Below are 12,452 nucleotides of genomic sequence, written 5' to 3' on the forward strand. Positions count from 1 at the left end.
TTTATATCTTAGTAAATTTTTTTGGAAAAATTAACACGTTTAATTTTCTGGAGGTTATATTAAATAGTTGCAGCATACGTTGTAAATCATCTTCACTTTGAGAGGGTAATATTGCGTCGTCTACATAGCAGATTATTTTAAGTTGTTTTTCTCCCATTTGGTATCCTTGTTTGGTTCTTACTTTTTTTATTATTTCATCCGTAATCAGGTTGAACAATAAAGGACTCATGGAATCTCACTGCCTTATCCCATTGCCAGCTTCAATAGGATCAGTTAGTTCTTCTTCTACTTTTAATTTTATTGTGTTGTTTTAGCATCGGTGCAGGATCTTCCCGACTTAAAACCTCGCTGTTCTTCTGCTGGTGTTATAATTTTATTTAGTTTATTTATTATCACTTTGGTTGTTAATTTTAGTGTTGTGTTTAATAAATTAATTCCTCTGTTATTTTCCGGGTCAGATTTGTCTCCCTTTTTGGAGGGAGGTATTAGGATGCTTGATCTCCATTCTTGAGGAATTCTGTTTTGTTCTATTATTTTTTGGATTAGTTTTATTAGTTGTTTGGTCAGATTTGGTCCTCAGGACTTGAGGAGTTCGTTCGGTATTCCGTTCTCTCCTGGTGATTTTCTGTTTTTTAATTTCCTTAATGCTTCCTTTATCTCTTCCTCCTTAATATTTATTTCTTCGTATGTCGTCACCTCTGCTGTTGGTGGTTCATTATCGCGACCGTTAGCAAATAGGGATCGAAAGTAATCTGCCCTTGTTTTCTTCTGAATGTGTTTCTTTTTTATTAGTTTATTCATCTCTTTTTTTTTTTTCTCAAATGATCATTTTTCATATTTCTTTCTGTGTTCCGTAGAAGACGTGTTCCATCTGTTTTGAAAAGCTCTGCCAGTGTTCCCTTTTTATTTGTCTAACTAAAGTAGTCGCTTTATTTCTGATTCGTTTATAGTGATTGTATAACTGATGTGTTTGTTGTTTCTGTATTGTAAAAAGGCTTTCTTCTTTTTTTTTCACATTTTGTCTTCACTTTCTTTTAAAACTATGAGGTTTTCTTTTTTAAATATGTTTTAAAATAGTTTGTGTTACTTTCCTCTCCAAGTGATTCTGTTCTGCGTTAATATTATTATAGTAGTAGTAGTTATTTTTAAATTTTTCCCAGCTTTTCTCGATATTCTTGTTTTGTAATATTTGATTCACAGCAATCTTCTCTGATATTCCTGTATAAGTATTCCGTGGATTCCGTATTTAGTCCTTCGACTCTGATTTTTGTTTGTGTTGGCGCCGCTCTCTTAGGTGTAAAGTATTTCATGATGATTTTTATTTTATATAATACTAGGCGCTACTATGGTCGCTACCTTCATCTGCTGAGTTGAGGCATTTTACGTCGATTATTTTTGGTAGATGTATATCTCCTTTAGTTATAACGTATTCTATCATAGATCTTTGTTCTAGGTGTTGGGTATTACTGAATGTATATTTGTGTTGATCTTTGTGGTCAAAAAATGTTGTTTATTCTAAGTTCGTTATTCGTGCAGAAGTTTATAATCTGTTCTCCATTTTCGTTTTTAACATTCTTATAATGTGTTTTGCTTAATTCCGAGTATTACTTGATAGTCTATTCGAGTGTTAAAATCCCTCAATATTATCATCTTCCCTCTGCCTTGACTTACTACTTGTAGCATTACTTAAATTATACTTCCAAATACAAATAATCGAAAATAATATATGGATCTGCAGTCATTCTGTCAAACAAAACATTTATGTTTTCTCGCTTATTAAATAAAATTTATGTTGATTGGCTATGTGTATGTTCATTACACTGTTTATTGCTGGCATTAGCAGTAACATCCTCAGTTTCAGATAAATCATTGTTACTTTTGTAATTTTTATTTATCTCTTCAACGTTTTCGTCACTTTCTGATGAATAATATTGGTCAGATTCACTGGCTACAAACTCACTCTCTGGTTCTTGATATCATTTCTCATCACTATTCTGTCCTATTCTCATTGCTATTTTTCCTCTAATTATTTTGTAGCTATCTAACTTTTTTCCAATGACTACTTTTCTAATGGCTTTTTACGTTTCATTGTAATGTATTTATAAATAAATATCGAAATAAACCTACTAGTATTTAGGTTAATAATACTAATCGTCAAATAGTACTACAATGAAATAAAGTTTTTGACTTTACACCCATATGAGTGTAGAAACTATCCTTTAAAATTAACATTTTTTTTGGAAAGCAGATTTCTGTTATATCTACGTATTAGTTCAAAACATTGCACAGGGATGTGTAATATAATGACAGATTATAGTTCTTAATTTTCAGCGCAGACTTTTTACACTAACTTAATAAATCATTATTGTACACCCAATTGGGTGAACACAGGCACACATTTGCATTTTTTTTCCACCCTTTTTGTTTTACATACACATCATCATCATCATCATCATTGGTGCTACAGTCCTATAAAAGAGCCTCGACCTTTCCAAGTCTATTACGCTAGTCAGTTCTATCCATTGCCAACTGTTGCCAGTTTGCTGCGCCTATTTGTCTACCATCCTCATCTACACCATCCCTCCATCTAAGTTTTGGTCTACCTCTACTTCTACTTCAAATAGGTTGTTGTGCTGTGGTCTTGTCAGATGTCCTGCCCATCTTAGTCTTCCTATTTTTATAAAGGATACTACGTCTTTACCACCAAATATATGTTTATATCTGTGGTATATCTCGTAGTTGTACCTCCTTCTCCAAACACCATTTTCACAGATGCGACCGAATATTTTTCTCAGGATCCTTCGTTCAAATATAAGCAGGAGATTTTCATCTGCCTTGGAAATGGTCCATGTCTCTGACCCATATGTCAACACTGGTTGTATAAGGGTTTTGTATATGGTTATTTTTGTTTTTTGGCTAAAGTTTCTGCTTCTCATATGTCTACTCAGTCCAAAATAGCATTTGTTTGCTAGGATTATTCTTGGCTTGATTTTTTCCGTCATGACGTTCTTTTTGGTGATCAGGGAGCCTAAGTATTTAAATTTGTCCACCACTTCAAAGGTTGAGTTATCAACCGTGAATTGGTGGCTGATGTTTCTGGCTCTATTGTTGGATGTTGATGCCATTATCTTAGTTTTCTCCTCATTTACTTGCAGGCCCATATTTTTTGAGGCGTTTGACAAGGTGGTATACATTTCTTCTAGCTTGCGTGTTGTGCGGGCAACTAGGTCAACATCATCTGCATATGCGAAAATTTAGGATGATTTATTAAAAATGTTTCCTTTGTTATCTATTTGGGCATCCCTGACCGACTTTTCCAGGGCTATGTTGAAAACGAGACACGCCAGCGCATCTCCCTGTCGCAGCCCAACATGCGTTTCAAATGCCTGTGATTGTTCGCCCTGTATTTCGACTTTGCAAACAACTTTTTACATACACACTGACACTATATTAAGTTTATGGGAAAATACTTAACCTGTTAAACTTTGTGATATAGTACCGATCAAAATTCGTCTTCTCCAAGACGTATAGGCGGGTACTTTTTTTCGATTAACAATATGTTCTTTCAAGCTGGTCTGAGTTCTCACAGGTATTTATCTTTTACACTTGATAAAAAATCATATCAATAATATACTTTTGTATTTTATTTTAAATTAATTGTCGAATAATTTACGACAGTCCGAAATAGGTATATCAGAAATGAGAATTTTGTACATTTCGTACGATGCGAACTACTTTTATTGCCTTTGGCTCGTCTTGAGACACCCACACCGATGACTGTTTTTTTTGGACTCATAGCAACATACCACTGTTTTATCATCAATGACAAGTCTTTATTAGTCTCAATGACTTTTTAGTCTTTTTAGTCTCAATGACTTTATTGACAAGTTTGAGTATGGCGTGACACCAATGGATACGTGCCTTCGTATCGGTAACAGCCAAATTATAAAGAATATGCCCAAGAAATAACTGCCCATTTTTCTCACTGCTAAGTGGTCATGCAAATTTGTTTGTATTTGATTTATGTCCATGCTCACTTATGCACAAATCTCATGATATTTAGTATATCGATCTGTTTCAATTATGCCATGCACTATTGATTTCCGGGATAACACCTGTGACCGGACGGTCTTTAGATTCGTCATTGAGGATGGTCCACGCTTAAATTCTTAAAATCATCTGTGAACAGTTGATGGGTCAGGTGCTTTATTACTAGAACTAAGCCTAAGTTGATCGACGAATTGTTGTTTAGTTAAGCCAATTTTAAAATGGTATAAAATCGTCGCACAGAAATTGTCACAGAAGTTTTAAATTTTTCACGAAATTTGTTGATTTAAAATCTGTTGCTGCTAAACCACGCGATGTATTTTTTATCTGTCAATGCTGTTTACCATACTAAATGTCAATGTTGAAATTTACGAAAATTATATTTACAATGTCGGTTAACTACCGCTAGATGGCTTGTTCCAAAACTTTTACTCACATTTCAAAGCGAGATAATTTTTTTATTCGTCTTTTTTATTCCAGGGATTACGCATCGATTTTGCTTTGCATGATGTTATCAAGTAGACCTTTACTAAGGTGTTCCTAACATTAGACCTTTATTTTATGTTCAATATAATCTCTGGTCAAATCAAATCAAGGCGACCATAGTTAAAAATAACCAACTATCTTCCGGATTTGGACCGTGTCTTTTTTAGACGACCGCGACCCTAGTTTTAACTCAATGATGTAGCTTATAGCTTGCTGGAGGAGTGAAGAAAGGCTATTGCTATTAATAAATCAAGTACTCAACATGTTTTAAATGTCATAAATAGCACATTAAAAATTTGAACTCTTCAGCAAATTTAAATTATAAAATATAAGTAATTCATATCTATTACGTTCCAGTAAATGGTTTAATAGAATTGAGCGTTTTCGCTATGTGCCTTAAAGTATTTTGAGGCACCGCCTCCAATAGGTTTTTATGAAAGTGAGGATGTCCACAAATATAAGAAAACATTTCTTTACCATAACTCCTCGCCTCTAAACTTCCGTCAGCTAGAGAATTTGCACCTGCTAGAATAATTTTATCTCTAATATCCTTATTCATCTGGAAAATCTTGTCAGATCCGTGTTTTTTAACTAGTTCGGTTATCAGTCTTATTGCCGTTGCTCGAACTACACTGTTTTGGTGATTGCATCCTCTTGATGTTATGGCGCAAATTACTCGATTCATGGGAAGATTCTCACACATTACATCTAATGCTGCATTTGCATCAGCTCTCAAAAATTTATTGGTATCTGCAGTCCGATGAAGAAGAGGTCCTGCGATTTCTTCAAGCTCCTAAAACATATATACAAAAATAAGTAATAACAAGTATTATATTTGAGAAGAGCTGCTTTTTAAATTTTAACCAGTATACAAGCCAACAAGTAGGAATATAATATCAGAATGCAATTTTATTAACAACTTTATGGATTATTTAGCGGTACCTAGTACTTCGGATAATGAAATATTTTTTCGATAAAAAGCCTCAGCGTAAATGGACATGGATCAGCCCAGATGGTAGTGTCCAAAATGAAATAGATTATATCATAACAAACAGAAAAGCAATAATCAAAGACATTGAAGTACTCAACAAATTTTCAATAGGAAGCAACCACTGATTAATCCGAGCAAAGACACTATTAAATGTCAAATTGCAAAAAACAAAGATGATCCTAAAAACAAGAAAAAAGAAATGCGCAGCAATGAAGAAATTAAATAAAGATATCCACTGGTCAATCCGAAAAGACGTAAGAGAAAACAATGCAAGAGAAATAACTACAATAATTCAAGAAAACAAAAATTTTTAAAGTTTTAAGGCGAAATACAAAATAAAAAATAAAGATGGAAACATTACTACTGATAAAACCAAAATACTTGAGGTAGGCAAATCGTTGTATCGCGAAATGTATGAAAGCACCGACGAAAGGCAAGATCAGCCCCTGATCAAAATCACAAACCAGGGATTAGAATTAATGCCAGAAATAACTCCACACGAAACCAAAACGGCACTTTTAGAACTGAAAAATAACAAATCCTTTGACGATGACGGAGTAGTGATCGAAGCGATCCAACTAGGTGGAAATAAAATTATTTAGGCTTTGGCCGAGCTTTACTCCAAATGCATCTACCAAGGAAAAACTCCTTCTAAATGGAACAATGCAGTCATTATTTTATACACAAGGAAGGAGACATAACAGATCTAAAAAACTACCGTCCTATCAGTTTTCGTTCACACACACACACACACACACACACACACACACACACATATATATATATATATATATATATATATATATATATATATATATATATATAAACATCAAAACAGTAAGCAAACACATAGCACAAACCAATAACCCACATACACAAATCAATAAACATACAACACCCACACACACCAAACACCGAACGGTGAGCACCCCATACACTCCTTAAGAGTTGAAATTCAAATTACAAAGACAGGGGCAGATTGTTTTTCTGTGGTTTCCCAATGTCCTTGCACAACGATACCTGATACTAGGTGAAGTCATAGCCACAGCTATCCTCCAAGCGATTATACCAAACAAACAAAAGGCAAACAATCTGAAAAGGACGACCGTTGTCCATAATGACTTGTACTTAGTAGCTGGCTTGGTCCAAACAGCACACACAAAGGTAGGAAATCCTTCTGACAAATTACTTTGTAGCCACCACTTAGTCCCGAACAGCGGTAATATGCATAGATTGACGTTTCCCTTAACAATCCCCTCCCCTCGAAGAGGCAACAGAGCCTATAACGAGGTGAAAACATAATCCTCCAACTCCTAAATTATTTCAAATTTCTCTCTCTCTAATAGCAATTTTATAAAAGGCCGATGCGTATACTATTAAAAAAACGGTATCACTTTTAACCCTTTCGAGGCGGTTTTTTTTAACGAGTTTTAAAAACATATTTTTGTGGTTTTTTATTTTTGTATACACAAATATACCCTTTTTTAACAAAAAATGTTAATGAAAACGTTAGGGTGTTCGTGGGGGTAGTGGTACACATATGTACCATTAGTCTTGTGTATTGGTACATATGTGTACCAACAGTCCCACATAAAAATATTATTATATACCACATAATATATTTGTATTACTTTATTACTCAAAAATACAAAACAATTACTCAAAAATACAAAATATTATTTACGGTGATATACTGCGAAACAGTTTTTACATAAAGGAATGTCACACTCTTCGCAAAGGGTTTTTGTACGTGTTTGAGTTTTATTATCAGTGCACATTTTACATCGTCTTCTTGTGCTTCCTTCAATTGGAAGATGTAATGATACACTCTCGAAACGTTTTCTTTTCATAGATATTCTTCCCTTCTTAGATAAACGTCGTATAGCAGCTATTTTTTGTCCTTCAGCTATCATTTCTTCTGCCAGAGGTACCAAAAATTGAATCAGAGGAATGTTTTTCTTATTTTTTTCGTTATAAATAATCCATGAGTTTACAACTGACATCATAAGTAAGCGATGGAATACTTTTTTCCACCATTTGTTTGATTTACGATCTAAATCGTACAATCCTACCATTTGGTCTGCTAGATCAACCCCACCCATAATTTTCCTGTAGCACGCTATCATTTCTGGACAGGACACATTTACTTTCGAACCATCTCTCATGGTTTTATTGATAGATGAAACACTGTCATTATGGCAATTACTCAGCATCAAGACTTCCTTGGTGTCCTGCCATTTCACAAACATTAGTCCGTTTTCACTGCACTGAAATACGCATTCACCTCTTTGCAATTTATCTTTTATTTTTGGCAAGTTTTTTCTATTTTGGTTACAGGTCCCTATTGCTGCGTACTCTATATTTTCCAACAGACAAACCGAAGTAAAAAAACGATCAAAGCAAAAGGTTATATCTCTTTCTTTTGCTGTGGAAACAAGTTTGTTCACTACACGTTCCCCAAGAGTTCCTTCTACATATTCAGTTTCGCGACCTGTGTAGATGTTGAAGTCGTAGGTATATCCAGTAAACGAGTCTGACCTAAGCCACATTTTGATTCCCCTTTTTACTGGTTTTAGCGGCATATACTATTTGAGTGACGATCGACCTTTGAATTTCGTCATGGACTCGTCGATACTTTGAAAACTGCTGTCTTGTCGATATTTTTGAAAGGTACCTTTCAAGCATTGTACAACGTCATCAATGTAATACGTTTTTGAGGCTTCTGTTGGTTTCTTTGGTGATGCAAAATACATTTTTGACGATATAACTTTGAATCTGTCACGGGATATTGCATTTTGAATTGAAACGTTTCCCAGTGAAGGATGAGTTGACCAATAATTACTGATTTCTGGTACACGGTTGTAGCACATAACTAGCATACAACCAAGAACTATTTGAATTTCTCCTAAGTCAGTTTCTTTCAGGCGAGCGTTTCTTCTTGACTGCTTACATATTTCAATCCTTTCATTAGTGCATTGAGCAATATACATATACAAAGAACGTGGAAACAACTTTTTGAAATATTGGTATGGCGTCAAGTTAGATTGTATGCCAGCATCCAATGTACAACTACGTTGACTTGAAATTTGTTTTTTCGGAGCAAAACCTTCATTTGGTGTTGACCACAACACAAAAGAACTACTAGGTGTGGCAGTTTCTTGTAAAGTTTCCTGTGTATCACGAACTTCTAACTCTGATTCTGATTCTTCATCAGAAGTTTCGTGAAAATTATCTTTGCAGTCCTCGTCTGATTCCGATTCATCATCAGAAGGCTTATACAGGTCATCACTACTTCCAGACTCGGAAAATGATAATTCTGCATAATATTGAAGTTCTTTCTGTGTAAGTGGCCTTTTCTTATCCATATCTAAAAATGACATGAATAAGACTAATGGTACACTTACATACCGTACTATAAGACTATTGGTACTTATTAGTACCATAGATTTTAAAAACAGTCAAATGTTTATTTTACTATAAATAAATAACAATCTAAATATACTTACTATAAAAAGACACAAAAACAAACAGTCTGTAAAATGATATAATACAATTTAACTATAATTTGTATCAAAAAACAATGTATTTATGCTGACTGTAGCAACCAACACATCTAAAACTCGCAAATTCTAGGTTAACTAAAATATTTTACGCGGCTACACGTGAACGTGACTCAAACGATGCAATGGAGAACTGACTGGTACATTTTTAAATAATATTTAACAACAAAATATCACTTTAGGCTTGTATGCAAACATAGTGGTACACATATGTATCTGGAGTCTCGAAAGGGTTAAGTATGCAATAAATCTGAGTATTGTTATACCTAGTATTAGATATGAGAATGTAATATATAATCTAATATAGAACGTAGTGTGAAAATCAAAAATAGTTATGCGACTGAAATAAAAGGTTTCGTAGTCAATATTCTAAAAGGAAACACAACAGCAAACTCTCATTTTCGAAACTTGAGAGTTGTTTATGCTTTTAACTGTACTATCGTACACCTCTTGAAATGCAAATGATTTGTGATTAATGTAAATAAAATATCTTACCATTTCTAAATTTTTTCTGCAAGTGCCAAACAACTCAGAAGCAGTATGGCAAGCTGTTCTTGCCACTTGTGATCTTAAATTCTTGATGTGCTTTGCCAAATTAATGCACACTGTATGCATCTGAGTTTCAATTACCTCAGGATAATATTTCGCCACTCTAGTCAAAGTCTGAAGTCCCTGAATCATGACTTCCCATTCAGGATTATTTAATTGAGTTAAAGCCAGTTGAAGAGTATCCTTGGATTTGTTACTACCAGCTCTCGTTGAACTAGGTGTGCCGTTTCTTGGGGTAGATTTTATAGACCGTCTGCTTTGTGTTCGCGACAATCGCCTGCTTAGTTTTCTTGTAATCGTAATTTCTTTTGCTGGCGACTCCGGGTTCTCATTAACATCGTTATTGCTGGTAACGGGTATAATAGTTTCAATTTCTTCGTAAGTAGTAATTACAAAGTTTCCACTAGGTATTATATCGTCTTTAAATACGGGCGCTGAGTTAAGACTTTTTCGACTGGGTGATATTTCTGGAAGAAAGTTTTGTAAATCAACTTCAGATTTACTTTTACTTCTAAGTTCTGATATTGGTGAGGTTTTTTCTATAAAGGAAGATTCCTTTGATCTTGATAAACTATAACGGCGTAAACTAGGTTCCGGTTTTTCAATCTTCTCCGATTTTGTAGGGGATGGATTACTCTTTTCTTCTACTGGTTCTTCGATAACTTCTGCTGATTCTGCTGAGCTTACTGATAAATGTCTCTGTAAAAAATATTAAGGGTTAGTAATTGTAAACATAAAGATGATATACTTTAGGTGAAGGTTTAGCAACAAATATCGATATACGTCATAAACAATTGTTAAATTGTTTGGTTTACTTGATTAAAGGTGGCTTGATGTTCTAGATTATGTTCAGCACATAAATTAAGTTAGTGAGCAATACACCTAAAGTAAACTAGAATATTAAAAATAGTGATCGGCTAGATGACTTAGTGAATTGGCGGACTCATATTAATGTTTAATTCCAGCGCTGCCAAGTCCTGTCCTTGATTTTGGAGATAGATGAATAGTATAATGGAATATAGAGTATACCTCTTTTCAGCTCTAGATAAGTATTTTTTAAGTTAATCAAAGTCTGTTCCTCTCAGGACAACCTCTGGCTTAATATTTGGAGCATAGACAGAGTCTGCGATCGAAGTCGCCTCTCTGACCGTTCCAGTTAGATTTTTGTTTCTAAACAAAAAATATTCACTCACTTCTAAGCATTTTTTTCTCTTTTATCATCTTTTGTCCATCTTTGTTCCGTTGTGACGAATTATTTAACCATGGTTGTGCCACTTACCAGTTAAGATACTAAGACTTAATTTCAGCCTTAATTATAGCCTTAGTTATAGCCTCATATTAATATTAAAAGTTCTCCAGTTGTCTAGGGCATCGTTTACTCTTTTTGCCCTGTACCATACCCCCTGTTCATTAAACGTTATAGGGAAGTAAACGTTGATTTACACTTGTGCTTTGTTGACTACGAAAAAGCTTTCGATACAGTAAGACATGAAAAACTAATATCAATACTTATGAACAAGCGCATTGACAGTAAAATCATAAATCTAGTGCAAACAATATCTTAGAACCAAAGTGCTATATGTCTAATTGATGGGCAACACTCAGAAGAAATGAAGATCTTTAGAGGAGTTAGACAGGGATGTGTTTTATCGCCACTTTTTTTAACTTATATTCTGAAGAAATTTTCCAAAACATGCTCAATAATATCAAAGCGGGAGTTACCGTTAACGGAAAATTAATTAACAACTTACGATATGGAGACAACGCTGTGATCATAGCAACGGGTATAGAAGATCTACAACATCTTATCCAAAGCTTAAGTATGAATAGTGCTAAGATGGGAATTATTATAAACGCTAAAAAAACGAAGTATATGCTAATTACAAAAAGTCCACAAAATATACATCACCTATTGACAATAAATGGTAACGTGATAGAACAAGTAGAAAAATATTAGTACTTGGGAACTTTGATCAATGAAACCAATGATCATACTGCAGAAATAGGCGAATAGAGATTACCAGATCAGCATTTATACGAATGAAGCCACTGTGCACAATATAAATTTGGAGATTAGACTACGTACCATTCGCTGTTATATATTTTCAATATTATTATATGGAGCTGAGATATGGACATTAAAAAAAATGCAATTTAAAAAGAATCGAGGCTTTCGAACTCTTGTTATACCGCAGAGTATTAACACTATCATGGACTGATAGAATTACAAATAAAGAAGTACTGGAGAGGGTTGGTAAAGAAACAGAACTAATCACCACTATACAAACCAGAAAACTGGAATACCAAGACCACGTGATGAGGGGACCAAAATATGAAATTTTGAGACTCATAATACAGGGAAAGATTCAAGGAAGAAGATCTGTTGGGCGAAGGCAGAACTCATGGTTGAAGAATCTACGTGATTGGTATCAATGAAGATCGATTGATTTGTTTAAAGCAGCAAGTTCAAAAATAAAAATAGGCCATTATGATTGCCAACCTCCATAGGGAGAAGATACCGTCCGTAAAAAACTGACCGTATGTTGAGCCAGTTGTGATCCTACTATCTATGATTTGCCCACTGATGTCTAAATAAGTGTTCGTGTGTGTATGTGTATGAGTGTGTGTATGGTTTTGTGTGTTTATGTGTATATTTATATGTGTATGTGGGTTATATTTTACTAACTATTCTTATCTACGGCAATGACATAGCTGCAATAGGCATATACTATGTTCTTACTTGTTCCACAGTATTTAGCTATATCTTATTCAAACCCGTCTATCTATAGCTCTTTTCTTATCAGCCACAGAGACAAAAA

The 12,452-nt window shown here is 34.2% G+C and overlaps 1 protein-coding gene across 1 annotated transcript in view; it reads right to left on the reverse strand.

Annotated features, from left to right (window-relative positions):
* Positions 1-3,297: 3,297 nt before the first annotated feature.
* Positions 3,298-12,452, reverse strand: part of LOC140438625 (uncharacterized) — a gene marked incomplete at its 5' end in the record, with an annotated part of 257,371 nt that continues 248,216 nt past the window's right edge. Inside the window, 2 exons of the mRNA XM_072528285.1 lie at positions 3,298-5,326; positions 9,580-10,332. Coding sequence (XP_072384386.1) covers positions 4,880-5,326; positions 9,580-10,332 — 1,200 coding nt within the window. The remainder of the gene's footprint in view (positions 5,327-9,579; positions 10,333-12,452) is intronic.

The sequence above is a fragment of the Diabrotica undecimpunctata genome, chromosome 4 (genome assembly GCF_040954645.1).
Source record: "Diabrotica undecimpunctata isolate CICGRU chromosome 4, icDiaUnde3, whole genome shotgun sequence".
Lineage (NCBI taxonomy): Eukaryota > Metazoa > Arthropoda > Insecta > Coleoptera > Chrysomelidae > Diabrotica > Diabrotica undecimpunctata.